Genomic DNA, 18312 nt, shown 5'->3' with positions numbered 1-18312 from the left:
TTATATTTCAGAAATTTCCATTTATATTTCAGAAATTTCTAATTGTATTTCAGAAATTTCCAATTGTATTTCAGAATTTTCCAATTGTATTTCAGAAATTTCCATTTGTATTTCAGAATTTTTAATTTATACTTAAAAAGTTTCTAATTGTATTTCAAAATTTTCCAATTGTATTTCAGAAATTTCTATTTGTATTTCAGAAATTTTCTTTTGTATTGCTATTAGAATTTTCTGAAATACAAATGGAAATTTCTGAAATACAATTGGAAAATTCTGAAATACAATTGGAAATGGTGTAGTACTTATCTACCATATTTCAGTTGTTTAGTCTCACCAACATTCTTAATAAACCAACTGACTGTTTAAGCCCTTCACAATTCATTAACGTTGGTATGTACGAGGGCGTGACTTTCTTAATGAAACACATAGTTTTGGATAAAAAATCATTTTTTTTTTCAACATAGTCTTTGAGTTCTTTGAGTCAGACGAGCCAATTCTTCAGGTTTGGAAACAAGAAATAGTCACCATGGGCTAAATCCGGAGAATAGGATGGATTTTTTATTCGGAAAAAAGCTTGATTTTTCTTGACGTTAAAGAAAAAAAAAATAGATTTTTCTTGACAATTTAAAATTCAGTTAAATTAACAAAAGACAAATTATATAATTTTTTTCATTTGATTTAATTTTAACAAATTTAGTAGTTTTTTAAATATTTTACAGTGTTTGAGGATATATAAAGGGTATTTCAAATAAAACCGGTAAAAATACAACTACCTAAACAGTTTTTTATTAACAAAAACAAGTAATCAAATTACATTTAATTCCGACTTTTCATTACTAAACTAATATTAAAAAAACAAAAATTTAAAATACATTGCATAACATTTAAATTAAGGCCCTAATTTTGTAAATCACGTCACCAAAGTGATATTTATATGGAAAGCAAAAACAAAATTTCAAAAATTTTAAAAATTTGTTTTTGTTTTATATACAAATTCTTAACAGAACAAACGCACCAAAATTCAAACGTTGATTTGCCTTTCATAATTTGAAAATTTTGTATATAACACAAAAACAATTTTTTAAAATTTTTGAAATTTTGTTTTTGCTTTCCATATAAATATCACTTTGGTGACGTGATTTACAAAATTAGGGCCTAAAGCGCAGTTAATTTTTAAATATATTTATTTTGACACAAGTATTTGGTATTCTTAGTAACAGATTTAATCAAACTGGTAGCATCTGATGTAAGTAAATACTGTGGAAAATTTCTAAAATTTTGTTAAGGAATTTATACTTTTTGAAAATCTAACTCTACGTAAAATATTTTAAATGAAAAAATATTTGAAAAATTTGTATGTAAAATTCAACTTTAGGGCAAAAATAGTCGGTTTCGATAACCCTGGTATGGATATTATGCAGACAAAAAAACAAAAAATTCCATTTTTGGTATTTTTCAAAACTTTTTTGGGAATTGCGGGATTCCTGATAACAAATTTCAAAATTAGTTTTTATATTTTCATTTTCCATAGAAAACTATTTTTAAGGGCGTGTGTGAAACGGGACCAGAAATATTTGACAAACATAAAATAAATAAAATATACAAAACTAAGCTATATATTTCTTTCTAATTTCATTTTTAAATCTTCAATAAAATAAAAATATATCAATAAAGAGTGAAAAACAAATAATTTGTTCTTAAGTATTTCCGATTTTCTAGAGAATTGTCAATTGTCAATTTATTGAAGTCAAAATATAATTATGAAATTTTTCCACCATAGGAAAATTTTACTTTACCATAGAACTTGCCCTAATTGTCAAAAGTTAAATATGTTTTTGAAAATAATTTTCCATGAATGGAGTCAAATAACAACAAATGCTTGTTGACTTGAGCATTGTCGCCTTTTCAGTAAAAAGGCGGGAAATTCAAAAAGTCAAGAAACTTGTTGACCCACCCTCGTATGTACATTAGGGTGGCACTTATATTCGAGTTTTTTAGATTTTTAGTACTCTCAAGCTCTAAACTAATTTCATCATCATTAAATATATGTCTTGTACAACTTTTAACACCAGATTGACCAAACTTGAAACTTCAATAAACGTTTTTCGATTTTGAAAATGTTATAACTTTGGAGCACTGAAAAACGAAAAAGTCCAATAATATTAGAGAAAACCTAATGTACATGTGTGTAATTAGGTTATAATTAAATCGTTATTTGTAGATTGCAATATACAATTTGTATGAAACCAAGTCGATGATGTTCCCAACGAAAATGTTTAATTTACCATTTCTCAAAATGTATTTTCTAGCTTTGATTTATCTCATGGAGAAGGTGAACAAATTTTTGTTTCGAAACATTTTATAGAAATATCTTCGAAATAAATATCAAACACTCTGAAAAGTTTAAAAAATAACATAGAAATACCAGCTAAAAACTGTAGAAGAACAATTTTGAGAAATGGTATCTTTACATGAACCTAACGTTTTTCAAGTTTCTTAACACTTTATTATTTACAAATATAGTTTTAACTTGTACGACGGCACTCAATATGTTAATTATTGTAGTACATATCAACACCTAAAATGCTAAACAACGTATCATTAAAAAATTCGAAATTGATTTTATTATTCAGTACGATTCACTACATAACACAGTACAACACATGATTTTGGGACTCAATTCTGACAATTGCACGTGAAAGTAGCCCCAAAAATAAGAACTTCTGCATCATTAGTTTTGTCAAGTTGGCTGCCGTAATAATTTAATGATATAAATACCGTACGGAATATCTCTTTTGTGGCTGAAGCAAAGTTGTAGATATTGAATAGTAGAAAAAAAGTACGGACATACCTACCCGAAAAAGGTGCACCCAGTGCCTTAAAAATCGCAAAAATGCCCATTTTTAAATTTTTTTAACCAATTTTTCACCCTTTTTGCTCAATAACTGGATTACAAATCCAATTATGGACCGATCACCATGAAATTAGGTCGTGTGATTTGTGTCTATATGAAAGTTATTTATCATGAATTTTGTATGTATACCATAATTTTTATAAGATTTATTCACTTTAAAGTGATTTTCGGAAGCGGGTCTTATATGGGAGCTATGAATAATTATGGACCGATCATAATAAAATTTTTTGACATGAATTTTATATATATAAAACTTATTTTGAGCGAAATTTGTGTAGATACATATGGGGGATTTCATGTCAAGTGAACCAACTTTTGAAATCGATGTCTTCCGATCGGGATGAAATTTGCACCAAGGTTAGCTCTATTGGATAGTAACTCAGACACAATTTTTCAACAACATCGGTCGAGAACTCTCTGAGTTATAGGGGGTAAAATTTTGACAATTTGGTCAAACAGGGGTTTTTTCTTATCCATGTAACTTATTACCTATTGTTCTTAGCAAAATGTGTTCCAAATAGTATAGATAGCTATTTCTTCGATCTTTCGAAAAAAAATATTTAAAAAAAAAAATAAAAAATTTTTAATATTTTTTTTCCGAAATCAAAAACTTTTTTGACTTTTTTTTAAAATACGCTATTTTTTTTTATTTTTTTTTTTCTTAAAATAAAGTTTAGATATTTTCCTTGAACACCTACTTGGTCGCTTAGTGGGATGCGAGTGGGATATCTATCAAAATAAATATTTTGTAACTCAAAACATAAAATTTTTGACTTTTTTTGCAAAATCAAAAACTTTGTTGACTTTTTTTTTTCAAAATGGACCCTTTTTTAATCTTTTTTTTTAGGTCAAACAAAAGCTTAGATATTATCCTTGAAGACCCTTTTGGTCCCTTAGTGGGATGCGAGTGGGATATCTATCAAAATAAATATTTTGTAACGCAAGACATACAATTTTTTAATTTTTTTTTTGCAAAATCGAAATTTTTTTCCAATATGGGACTTTTTTTTAAAAATTTTTTTTGCTCAAAAGAAAGCTTAGGTCTTTTCCTTTAAGACCTATTTTGTCACTTAGGAAGATGTGAGTAGGATATCTATTAAAATAAAAATGTTGTAACTCAAGACATTCAATTATTGACTTTTTTTTTGCAAATTCGAATTTTTTTTTCAAAATGGGCCCTTTTTTAAAATTTTTTTTTTTAGTCAAAAGAAAGCTTAGGTCCATTCCTTTAAGATATTTTAGGTCCCTTAGTGGGATACGAGTGGGATATCTATCAAAATAAATATTTTGTAACTCAAGATATACAATTTTTGATTTTTTGGCAAAATCAAAAACTTTTTTGAGTTTTTTTTAAAATGGGCCCTTTTTGTAATTTTTTTTTTTGCTATAAAGAAAGCTTAGGCCTATTCCTTTAAGATGGTTTTGATCGCTTAGTGGGATGCGAGTGGGATATATATCAAAATAAATGTTTTGTAACTCAAGACATACAATTTTTGTGTTAAAACATTTATTTTGATAGATATCCCACTCGCATCCCACTAAGGGACTAAAAATATCTTAAAGGAATGGACCTAGGCTTTCTTTTGAGCAAAAAAAAAAAAATTAAAAAAGGGCCCATATTGGAAAAAAATTTTGATTTTGCAAAAAAAAAATTAAAAAATTTTATGTCTTGCGTTACAAAATATTTATTTTGATAGATATCCTACTCGCATCCCACTAAGGGACTAAAAATATCTTAAAGGAATGGACCTAAGCTTTCTTTTGACTACAAAAAAAATTTTAAAAAAAGGGCCCATTTGGAAAAAAAATCGTATTTGCAAAAAAAAAAGTCAAAAATTGTAAGTCTTGAGTTAAAAAATATTTATTTTGATAGATATCCCACTCGCATCCCACTAAGCGACCAAAAGGGTCTTCAAGGATAATATCTAAGCTTTTGTTTGACCTAAAAAAAAAGATTAAAAAAGGGTCCATTTTGAAAAAAAAAGTCAACAAAGTTTTTGATTTTGCAAAAAAAGTCAAAAATTTTATGTTTTGAGTTACAAAATATTTATTTTGATAGATATCCCACTCGCATCCCACTAAGCGACCAAGTAGGTGTTCAAGGAAAATATCTAAACTTTATTTTAAGAAAAAAAAAAAAAAAAAAAAAAAAAAAGAGAAAAAAATTTTAAAAAAAAGTCAAAAAAGTTTTTGATTTCGGAAAAAAAATATTAAACATTTTTTATTTTTTTTTATAAATATTTTTTTTCGAAAGATCGAAGAAATAGCTATCTATACTATTTGGGACACATTTTGCTAAGAACAATAGGTAATAAGTTACATGGATAAGAAAAAACCCCTGTTTGACCAAATTGTCAAAATTTTACCCCCTATAACTCAGAGAGTTCTCGACCGATGTTGTTGAAAAATTGTGTCTGAGTTACTATCCAATAGAGCTAACCTTGGTGCTCTTCCCGATCGGAAGACATCGATTTCAAAAGTTGGTTCACTTGACATGAAATGCCCCATATATAAACTGCTTTTATTTAAAATAAAAATAATATTTTTATTTAAGTTTTTATTTTTTCATAAAAATTTATATTGACGATACGTTTTTTTGTTTCAGAAAATAACAATTCAAAAAAACGTAAGCCGCTTTGAAAAAGAGCTATGAAAAAATTTGCTTTTTTCATAAAATATATTTCTAGAGTCATTGTAATTCAGATTTGAAAATTTTGTTTCAATATCTCCAGTAGTTTTAATTTTTTATATCGTTTTTTGCTTCTCCTATAAACTTATGAAAAGTGATGTTACGTTATTTTGCATTTTATGAAATTCAATAGTAATTTTATTAACAGTTAAACAAGTATCGTAAATATGTATGTATATAAAGTTACAAAAGCATCAAAAATAAGGCTTTAGAAGTTTGAAGTTATTGCTGTTTTAATTTAAAACTAATAATAATAAAAAATGTTGCAACTTTATTACATTTGAAATGAGTGCCTCTCAACTTATAAAAATCAAAAAAAAAATAAATAAATATAATAAAATACATTTTTAAAATTAAGTAAATTTGAGAAAAAACAACAACAAAACAACAACAACAAATAATAATAACAACTGTCATTAGCCAACCAACATTGAGCTTAAATATCAAGGTGTTTGTTTACCTTGTCATATTTAATCGTCATTAATAAAATTAGTTGCGAGTGTATAAATAATAGAGTTTGTGTGCAACAAGTGCATTTGTATTGATATAAAATTATAAATTTATAGAAAGTGCGGTTTTTTATGGTTAAATTGTCATTTATTGTCTCATTAAATTTATTTAACAGTGACATAATTTAAATTATCCAGTAATTGAATTTCAAAAGCATTTTATCGAAAGGAAAGGATTACTTTGCTGGCTGCCAAGAAGCCCCATTAAACAATTATAACAATGGTGAGTGTTTTGTTAACTATTTTTAAGGAAATATTAGATTTTAAAGATTAAAGCAATTGTAATTTGACAATAATGCCTTCTCCTATAAATGTATGTATTAAATTAATTCAAAATATTTCATAGTTTAAAAGCTGTGGTCAATTTAAACCTTGTTTAGTTTGAAAAGGTCACTACTCTTATTAACCTTCTCTGGAAATTTTTACAACTTTAAGCTACAAGTTAAGGCTTTAACTAACCAATATGCTGTAAATCGTCTGCTTAAATGTTTAGGTCGCCTGCAGTCTGTTACGTTTAAACCAATACTTAAACTAAAATTAAGGGTAATCAAATATAAATTTATTAACCATCATAATCAACTATGCGGAAATTATTATTAAATACGTTTTTTATTTACATTTTTTTTTTTGTTTTTTTTTTTGGTAAATAATGGTTTTAAAGTGAAACAAAAAATATGAAAAATATTTCTCAGGATTATTTCTAAATTAGCAAATTGTTGTTATAATTTCAAATAAATTTATGCATTATGCTGGATTTCAATAATTAGTGTCTAGACCACATCTAATTTTATATAATAAAGCAACAAATTTAATAGAAATCTTCTATTTTTTGATATTTATTTAATTTAACACAATTTATGATTGATGATTTTCAGTTCTCAGGCTTTCAATTGCATTTTGGCAGAAACATGAATGTGTGTATGAGTCTTGATTTTTTTGTTTTGGTATTTGAATTGCATCATTGTTAGGTATTTGAAGAAAAGAAGTTTTTATTTGTAAAACTATGCAATACTTGTTTTGAAAATAAAAAACCATTAAATAATAATAATCATTGTGGCGTTACGCCTCTATATTAGATAATTCAAGTTATTCGTGCTTTTTAATCATTTTGTTTAACGATGTTTTTTGTTTGTTTTGTTTTTTTTTGGAAAAACTAATGTATGGATTCTTTAAGTGATGTTAGATTTAAATACACTGCTGCACAGTACATTAGATTAAAAATGTTTTGGCTATTGTGATTGACATGAAATTTCACATGATCATAGCTGAAGATTATTCGTGAGGTTGCAAAAATCAAAAATTTCATGTGCCCCTAAATAATATATGAATAAAACTATTTGACAGGAAATTGTTCAGCGATTTAAAAAATGCTACTCTTATTACAATCAGATTTTTGTTTCAGAAGATATAGCCCTACAAAGTTTTCAAAAAAAAAAAACATACAATTTTTAAGCAAATTTGTCTGCTTTCAGATACAATATCTCGAAAACTAGGTAAGGGATCGTCATTATTTTTGATTCTGTTAATAGATCTATTTATAATGAATATGTATAGAATTGTACTGTTTGCTTTGAATTTGTAAAGTTAAATCGATATTTACCAACTATCCATTTTTTCAGTAGGTATTTCTCAACTTTGATGGAAAATTTAAAAAAAAATACTATCAATTTCTTGCCCTATTTTTTGCTAGAGGTAAACTTTTTAAAAAAGACATGGTTTCAAAAATGTGTTGTATTTTTGGGCAATTTATGACATATAACCGTGAAAACCCAATATTTTAAATAAAAATTTTAAACTAAATTAAAAAAGAATAATAAATTTTAAATCCTTTCTGGAATATTTTACAAAATAAATTTTGAAAAAATAAATCATAAAAAAAACATAAAAAATCAAAATTTTTAAAAAAATATTTTATTTTACTTTCCACAAAATTGATTTTTCCACAAATTTAAAATTTGCTAAGCCATAAGTTGGCACCTAAAAGACGTAGAACTCTTTTCAAACACTCATTTCATAGGCTGATGAATTATCTAGTATATGATTTTTAAATTTTTGGATTATCTCATTTGGTGCAAGAGTTATGATTTTTTCCAGTGTTTAAAAAACTAGACTACAAGTAGCAGTAGCAACGAAAAAACACAAGTAGTCTAGTTAAAAAATTAATAAAAACTCGGAGTCAATCAATTACTACTACTACTGCTACCTACACATTTCGGTAGCAGTAGTTGTAGTAGTACTAATAAAAGAAAAATTTAAAAGTAGCAGAGTAATTTATTTTCTATTGCTAACTTAAAAAAGAAAAAAGTTTTGATGTAGCAGTCATTAGTTTTTTATTAATTCTGCTACTTTTTAAATTTAGTAGTAATAGAAGTAGCAGTTGAGGTAGTAGAAGAAGTAGCAGTTAAGTAGCAGTTGAAGTAGCAGTTGAGGTAGCAATAATATAAGTCAAAAATAAAAATCTTCAGCCAAAAAAGTATATTTGTGTAAGTTGGTCGTGTTGTAAACAAAAGTTCGGCTTTTTTGTTATACACACAGACAACACCATCTTTCTGTTACCAACACGAACAACTGAGACGAATAAAAACGAATAATTCTTTTAAACACTCTCAAAACAAAAACAACATACAGTGTTTAATTCTGTCAATTTTGGTGTTATGACTGAAGATTTTCTTTTTTGACTACTTTTATTGCTACCTTAACTGCTGCATCAACTGCTACTTTACTGCTACCTTAAAAATTAAAACTCGATATAGAGCAGTAGCAATGATTTGTATTTTTATGCTACTACTTCATTTACAATTCATGTTTTATTACTACTGCTCTGTTAAGAGTTTTATATTTTGAAGGTAGCAGTAATTTTAAAAAAACAAGAAAACGAAAAAAGACAAATGCTACTGCTACCGCTACATACACTTTTTTGAAGCAGTAGTTGTAGCAACAGTTAAAAATTTGTTATTTATCGTAGCTTTTTAAACACTGATTTTTTCAACGAAAAAACTCAAATGGTGCCACTGTGTGACGGACCTTATAGACATCTCAGAAGCGCCGTTGTGGGGTATCAAAGTAGAGCACCTTCGACAAGTAATATATTTTGAGCTTCGTCTGATTTAAAATATTTTAATAGATTTTAATGCTTGACCATCTATCTATTAGAGTTAGAGAGTTATATGCATTTGAATATTCACATTTCAAAATATATGTTGATATTCCAAAATAACGTTCTTTAGGGTCTATCTTCAAAACTTAAATTCGAATACTCCTCTGTTATGCCCGTGTTGAATTTCTTGTCCAACAGCCAGATGTTTTTCTCAATATTTTGATTCTACTCCACTGTGCATTAAGCGAAAATATAATGACAATCTGAACAGATTATTGAACTATTGTATTTGAAAATGTAAAATATTTTTGCTTCCTAAAATATCTATACATTTAGACAGAAATCACTAAATTAAAATCAATCCCTGACACCAGTTACCAACTTATTAGGACATGCTTTAAATTTGTGCTAAATTTTTTTTCACCGACAATATAACAAATAACTTTTAATCAATCAGTAAACAATAAAATTGAAATTTGCTTTGTTAAATATCAAATTGTATTTCACAGTTTTAAAAATATCAACAACAACAAAAATTCCATTAATTAACACTATTAATGAGAAAACGCAGTAAATACATGCATATATTCAATTTCAATTCAATTTATCAATCATATTCATTTTTTTCATATAATAAAAATTGTTTCCCATACCTCCAATATGGTCTCTTCAAATTCCTAATTAGTTTTTAATACATGATTTTGCACAAACTGAAACTGCTGTTTTATAAAGATTTTTTTTCATCGTACCTCATTTAGAGATATTTCAAATAGAAACCTTAATTAATCATATCTGTGTTCATAAGTCGTTTTGTTAAATAACTTAACAATCTGCGTACAATTTAACACAAATCTCATTTGAAAACAGCTGAAATGTTAACAACCTCTTGAATGATCAAAAGTTGTGAATTTTTTTTACGTATCAAATTTTTGCATGATGTATCGCATATTTAATAATTATTTAAATGAATAAATATTGTAAATGATTGATTATTGTTAAAAATGTTTGAAATGTGATCTTTTTTATAACAGATTGAGTGAAATGCTTTACATATATATCCAAATATTGTTAAGCTTATGAAGATAATGGGTGTGCTGAAGGGACGGTGGTGAAAGCAGTTACAACAATAGGATTTAATTAGGTTTCAGGGCGAGAGAAACAAAATTAAGGCCGACACTATATACAAATATAGATTTCAGTCATGATAAGCTTAGGGCATTAAATATGGTGAATTATAAACAGAAAAAAATATATTTTTTTAAACTTTTGTAATCATTCTTTTTAGTATTTGCGAGAAATTTTAACTTTAGTCAATTCTGAATTACTTCTTTTCATTAAATTATAGTTTTTGTGTAATAGACACTAAATAAATATTTAATTTATTGCATTTGTTACTTAATTTATATCTATGCAGTTATAAAAAATAAAAATATTAAAACATTCCACTATATTATTCCAACTCAATCGATTTTAATCATAAGCTACTACAGTTTAAGTGTAATTAAGAATTTTGCCTCAAGCTAAATTTTATTCTAACGTGAGATTAAAATCTCAAAAAGATTATCTAAATAATAGCTACGTACATACATATGCTTGAAATTAATGGTTTAATGTAAATTAAGTTGTCTTGATAAAGCTTCTTTTAGATCTTACAAGAAACAAAAGCCTGTTTCACAGTGACACAAAATCCTATTTAAATAAACTTTACAATCACATTATGATCTTTAATAATTTAATCTTAATAGCCTATTAATAATTTATTCATAAAAATTTATGAACACTAGATCTGTGTAGATTATCACACGCAAAGAAAAAACATGGTCAACGCAACCATAATTGAGCAGCGTCATATTATTAGACATCATAATATAATACAACTTAATCATAATTTATTCCCTTGTTATTATATTATAATAGTAGCACAGCCACAATATGATTATTTCCAACCATATTATGGAAATATAAAAATATGATAGCTGATTATATTATTATTTGAATCATATTTTGATTCCACTTCAACCATAATATGGTTGTGTGAAAACATAATGGTTGTAGGACAATCATATTATGGTTGAAACCACCCATATAATAATTGAAGAGGAATCAAAATATGATTGGATTCAATAATATTATGATTGTGCTACAAAATTATGATAGCTAATATAATCAGCTATCATATTTCTATATTTTCAAAATATATGGTTGTACTTAATCATGTTGTGGTTGTGCTACTATTATAATATAATAATAATATAAACAAGCGAATAAATTATGGTTAAGTTGGATTATATTATGATATCTAATAAATTGCGGTGATCATGTTTTTTCCTTGCGTGTGCTAATCTATGGTTAGAAAGCTAATTTTGCCATTAACGTTATTAATTTATTTCTAAACTTTAGTAAATTTCAGTTCCTGTTAAATTTCGTTAAAAACAAATATAATCCAATTTAACAATAAGCTATTCCCTTGTTATATTATAATAGTAGCACAATGTGATAGCTGATTATATTAGCTATCATATTATGTATTATGATTGAATCCAACCATAATATGGTTGTGTGATAACATAATGGTTGTAGAACAATCATATTATGGTTGATACCAACCATAATATGGTTGAAATGAAATCAAAATATAATTGGATTCAATCATAATATGATTGTGCTACAAAAATATGGTTAGAAATCAAATTTTGGAATTAACGTTAAGATTTAGTGATTTTATTTATTACTCAAGCTTAGTTTATTTTTTAGACTTTATTAAATTTCAGTTCCTGTTAAATTTCGTTAAAAACAAATTGCATAAATTATAAACAAAAATTAAGTTGTAATAAAAAAACTATAAACAATTTTCATATTTTCATAACATGTCACATTCTGTGGCAGTTAATTATTCTTGCCATTTCTAGTGCACATGTGCAATTTTTTATCTTTTTTGACATTTAAAATGAGTTTAAGATTTCTATGATTTCAAACTGAAGATAACAATTCATAATTACACACATTATATTTATATTTAATAGAGGTTGTGAAAAATTACACATAATTTCTGAAAACACACTTATACTAAATCGATATTTATACACGTTTTTTAAATTAATTTAATAAACAAATGGCTTTAATGGATTATTCTTACACATACATATGTATGTATGTATATGTATGTATGAGAATGCAACAAGTATTAAAATCAATGAATACGTATTGAAATAAACACCTACAATTCTTTGTAATTCTCATTAATGCATGCAATTAATTGTAAATTTATTAATAATTCAAATTGATTTAATTATTTAAATAAATTTATAAATGAATCAAATTAATGACAGCTTCCCAGCAGAACTTATTGTTTGTATTTTTAAACAGGAAACATAATGTCCAGTCTAAATTTAAATATACTGGTACAATTAAACAGAAATTAATGCTCAATATAAGATTTACATAAAGTTGTTTTTGTGTCAATCTGCCAAAAAATGGAGGGTAAATTGATTTTGTCACTCAGTATGTGACATATTCAAATTATGGTCGTAGATAACATTAAATATAAGTTATTTTTAAACATATGTAGAGCTTACTGCAGTAACACGATAAGCCGCCAGCCCAATTCGAAAACTGATTTTATGTTATAATTTTATTACTCAAGCAGAACTAACTACATATTTTCAATATTTTTCAGAATATTTATTTTATTGATATACAAATGTAAGGCATTCTTTCATATATTTAAAAAAATATAGTTTTTCTCAATATTTTTGATTTTGTGACTTATTGAGTTACAGCCCTTCATATGAAATACATTAAAAAGTGATGAAAGTATTTAATTATCGTTTGTTTTTGTGATGAATACATAAGATTCGGTATAGCAAAATAAAAGCTTCTTACTTGTTTGTTTTAATTATATTTTGATTTGTTAAATGCGATACAGTTCAAATTTAATATTTTACGGCTTATTTTTGTTAATTAAATTTAATATTTACCATAAAATGGAATTTGTTTACATATTTTATTTTGATTTTAAAAGATTTTGTGACTGAAACACGTGTTGGATTTGAACTGTACCCTATAAGGAACAATTTAATACACGCTTTTGAGCCTGTCAGCTAATTGTATAAACAATTTTGAAATATTTTTTAGATATTTCATCATCTTATTTTTTTTTAAAGTATTTTTGATTGCAAACTCATTAAAATTTAGAACATATAAATTATATAAAAGTTGAAAAAATGCAGACAGCTAGAACAATTCTAACGGGATGATTTTTATTAAATATTAAATGCGTTTCTTTAAATAAAATTAAGTAATTTATTTATAAACAAAATTATTAAAAGTTAAAAATTAATTTATTTCTTCAGTTATGTCAAATTAATACAAAATAAATGAGATGTTAGTCGAAATATCGGATATACACAGAGTCGCAAACACCCGCGAATTTTTTGATTTTTTTAGTATCATGAAAATCATTTTCACAACCAAATCTATTATTCAACTCAATCTCCAGCAAACCGAAACATTAAAATTTTAATCGATGAATAAATTTTAGGATTTTCATTATCTTAAAAAAAAAATCAAATATTTTTTGGTGTATACTCACTTTTGAGGCTCACTGTACATCCATGTGAAAATTTTGTTATTGAAAATCAAAAAAAATAGTGGATTTACAATAGATGGCGTATCTTTTGAACACGGTTTTTGTTTTTATTAACTTATATGTCATTTTGAAGGGTACATATCTGTCATTTATTCTCACTTAGTTATTGAACATAAGAGTGTAAACAAAAAAGTTTTTTTTGTTTCGAAAATATCGAATTTTGTACCAAAGAATCGTCAAATGTGGGAAATTTTGTTTTACTTCTTTAATTTGAAAACTAAAAAATGCCGCTGAAGCACACCGATTGCTTGCCAAAGCTTATGGTGAATACATTCCATCGGTTTCATTTTGACACAGACGAAAAAATCGCCCAGGCCAGCCAAAAAAGTTTTAATACCAAGAATTTGAGGTATTACTCCATGAATATTGTTATAAAACTCAACTCAAATCAGCAATTTCAAAACAAGAAAATTTAATAACATACGAATTGAAGTCGTGGGAACTTGAAGCCAAATTTGTATGTAATTTTTGCGATAAACCGAAGCGTAAGAGGTCATACGTGAAGCCCGGGCAACCAGCCAAATCGACACCAAAGCCATGGCTCTAAGGTAATTATCTGTATTTGGTGGGAACAAAAAGGTCCTATCTATTATTAAGCTACTGAAATCTGTCCAGACCATCGCAGGGGACCTGTACCGAAGGCAGCTGATTCGTTTGCCAGTTATGAATCATGACAACACATATGTTGCGTTAAAAAATAATTTAAAAAAAGTGGTTGGGAAGTTTTCCTTACCCGCTTTATAGTCCAGATCCGTCCGACTATTATTTGTTTTGATTGATGCAGATGCTAACTGGCCAATACTTTGAATTGATTTATATTGTACAAATATTTCTAAAACACCAAAAAAAATTTCGAGGTCCGACCAATAAATTTTGATAGAAGAAACAAAAAAAAGACACGTGTATCGGCGTTTTGAAAGTTTACATCTGAATTTCATTTGAGGGGGCGTTAAAGTTTCCCAACTCTTGAACATTCTTATTATTAATAGTCATAAGAAACCTTGTGATCCTTACATTTTAGGTATAAAATGTGTTCAGCAAATTTATGTAAAATGTTAAGGAGAAATTTTTTTTAGAATATGTGTCTTATTTCTGACTTTCTGGTTGAATTTTCCGTTTTGGTGTATTTAGGGAATTATAGTAAAATTTCACGGACAATATTTTTGCGGAACATTTTAACCCCTTAAATCCCTGTTTTAATGGTGTTTGTTGCTCTTTTTTAAAAAGAAGGACAAAAAAGACCCATTCCTTGGGGATTTAGAGGGTTAACATATTATACAAAAATGTTTTTCGTAATATTTTACATACATAAATTTGCTGAATACATTTTATACGTAAAATGTTCTTTAAAATAAAATTATTAATAAATGCGAAATTAACCCTAGGCTCTCTTTTGTTATGTCTTATTTCTAACTTTCTGGTTGAATTTTCCGTTTCAGAGACTTACAGTAAAATTTCACGTATAATTTTTTTACAGAACATTTTAACCCCTTAAATCCCTGATTTAATGGTGGTTTTTGCACTTTTTTAAAAGAAAGACAAAAAAGACCCATGCCTTGAGGATTTAGAGGGTTAACATATTTTAATAAAATATTCTTCGTAACATTTTACATAACTTTGCTGAACACATTTTATACCTAAAATGTAAGGATCACAAGGTTTCTTATGACTATTAACAATAAGAATGTGCCAAAAAATTTCCTCTATCAAAATTTATTGGTCGGACCTTGTAATTTTGGAAAAAAAATTGATTTTGTTGAATAGTGTAATAGATAAAAACTTTAAAAAGACCCGCCTTTTAAAGTAATACACCCAATAATAAGATCTATTAGAAAGTTTCCATATACGACCGATATCAATTACATTGATACATAGACTTTTGGGATAAATTTTTGTGAAAATGGACGTATTAAATCGAAATATAAATTTATAACAGTAAAATGGAAGTTAGTTGCTTTACAGTCAAAGCTAAGGATATTATTTTGATTCATTTCGCATTAAATGTAAACAAAATCTACACTGATATTAAAAATATATAGAAAACATAGATATTTATAGTATTTTTCCCACTATTTTTCTATTGAGAAATACTCAATTAAATTATTGTTTATTAATACATTCTCACTACTTAGGTTTTTTACAACTGAGTTAGGTCTTTCTATGATTTTAACTTTCTATTATAATAAATTAAATAAATTCAGTTGTGTTCACTTTATTTACAAACAATTCTAATTAATAGCAAATAAGTAACTCCTCAGTCACTTAATTGCTCAACATCTTATAAAAACTTCAATCAGCAGATGATTAGATATAACTTTGACGTTTTCTCCAACTCATTCTATTAATGATTTATTGTAGTTTTTGTTTTTGTTATTCGTTTTCAATTATTGCAAAATGATTTGACAAAAAAAAAGAAACCGCTAATATTTACTTAAAAGTAGAAAAACAAATATTTCACAACAATCTAATGTTAAGCAATTGTAATTTAAAAGAAAAAAGAGTTCTTTGAAAAATTATCTTAATTAAAAATAAATAAAAAGAAACAACTTTAGTTAACAAAGTTGCCTGGTAATCTTAACTCGGTGGTTAATAATATATATTTTTCTTATTAACAATTACTTAGAGATAAAAAATGCTTAGTTTATATGAACATAAGTATTGCAGAAATAAATAAATAATAAAACAAAAACTAACAAGGAGAAATAATAATAGACCCCCACTATACACAGGCAACAACAGCGGACAAATAAAACATGAAATAATCAAATATTTAATCAATATCTAAACAACTAGTAGCCGCTACGTCAATACATATGTACATGTGTTTGTTTGTTTGTTTGAACACAAACTCTAAAACAATAACATTGTAAGTAAAACCCACAAAAAGGTCAAGCCAGGGGTCAAACTTATTTAAGAATTTATTGTATGGCTAAGGCTTGATAAGGAAAATAAACAATAATTCAAAAAATAAAGTTATTACAAAATACAAAGTAAATTTTAAAAATAAATTAAACAAACTCAATATTGTTTCTCAAGTCTTTTGTTTTTTACCATAGATAAATACACATAGATCGGAAACTCTGCCGTAATAGACCTAACTCAGTTGTCAAAAACCTAAGTGATAAGAATGTATTAGTTAAAAAAAAACTGTGGAAATTATTTGATTATTTTGAGTAATTTTTTTGCGTGAGTTTTTTTATAGTTTCCACTCTATGTGTATTGCTCTATGATTTTTACTACGTATGAATCTATATGTGTGTGTGTCTTATTAGTTTTTTAATTTTATTTTGTTTTTGTTAAAATAATCTAACAAATCTTAGATTTTATTGTATTCTTGAGCTATTTTTGTTATTTTAAATTATGTAAAATTTGTTTCAACGGAAATTAGCAAATCATTGGAAGACTCATTCGTACATTGTTTATGCTTTGAAAAAAAAAACATGTTTTTCTTTTGTCTATTTATGATTGACTATCTATCATATTCCGGAAACTCTTAACTCGAATAGTTAAGAGCGTCATTTCATGTTGAAAATATAGTTTATTCAATAGTTATATATTTATATTAATACAACAAGATAATTACATACATATTTAATATTTGAATATCGAAATAGATCAATAGCAGGGTAATAAGGAAACATAATTATATACATGATGTTTGTATATATTTGTAAATATTTTAAAGCCTACGGCTCTTAAATTAACAAACTTAATAACAAACAAGTTAGAGTGCTTTATTTGAATGAGTTGAATCTTATATAAACTCTTTTTACATCTGCACTAATAGAAAAACTAAACTATTTTAACAAATACATAATTTAAATAAAAATTTGAGCATAGTCATTTTTATACCCACAACCAAAAATATGGATGGAATATTGAATTTATCATTCCATTTGTAACACATTGAAATATTAGTATAGAGAGAGAAAAAATGTTTACTGTGACCATTTCAACATTGTTACAAGTTTTTTAACAATATTATAGTCACAGTAACTATTTACATGATTGTGGTAACCATAATATGGTTAATTTATGATTCACATGATTGTACCAACCATATACATGGTTACAGTAAACAAGTATATGTTTGTGACAATAATTTTTATGATGAATCATTATATCATTGTATGTTGTTCTCAGATTATGATATCCATAAGCCGAGAGCAACATAATATGGTAAGTCCTTTATCATAAAAATGGTTGCCACAAACATATTATTTCAGTTTTTTTTTTGATCAAGTTACCTTTGTAAAGCTTGTCAGCTATTATGTTTAATGTCAATTATATTAATTTGTTGTTAATCTGATTAAAATGAGTAACCAGTAAAAATTGCATATTAAAATTATTAAATATTTTCAACAGAACCCAACTTGGTCCTACAAAAAGTTGGCCAGGAGCTAAGGCCATTGGAGAGATATTGGGATCTTGTTAAAAGAGAATTGAAGAGCACAA

At 26.2% G+C, this 18312-nt stretch overlaps 1 protein-coding gene across 2 annotated transcripts in view; it reads left to right on the top strand.

Moving 5' to 3' along the window:
* Positions 1-18312, top strand: part of GV1 — a 51064-nt gene that overhangs the window by 10699 nt on the left and 22053 nt on the right. Inside the window, exon 2 of one of the 2 annotated variants that reach the window (XM_065503797.1) lies at positions 6229-6335. In XM_065503797.1, coding sequence (XP_065359869.1) covers positions 6333-6335 — 3 coding nt within the window. In that variant the 5' untranslated portion in view covers positions 6229-6332. Of the gene's footprint in view, positions 1-6150; positions 6336-18312 lie in introns of those variants that run through there. The other variant, XM_065503796.1, reaches the window with a different exon arrangement.

This window comes from Calliphora vicina, chromosome 3 (genome assembly GCF_958450345.1).
Source record: "Calliphora vicina chromosome 3, idCalVici1.1, whole genome shotgun sequence".
NCBI lineage: Eukaryota > Metazoa > Arthropoda > Insecta > Diptera > Calliphoridae > Calliphora > Calliphora vicina.
The sequence above is the reverse complement of the archived record's forward strand: the minus strand, read 5'-3'. Positions and strand labels throughout refer to the sequence as shown.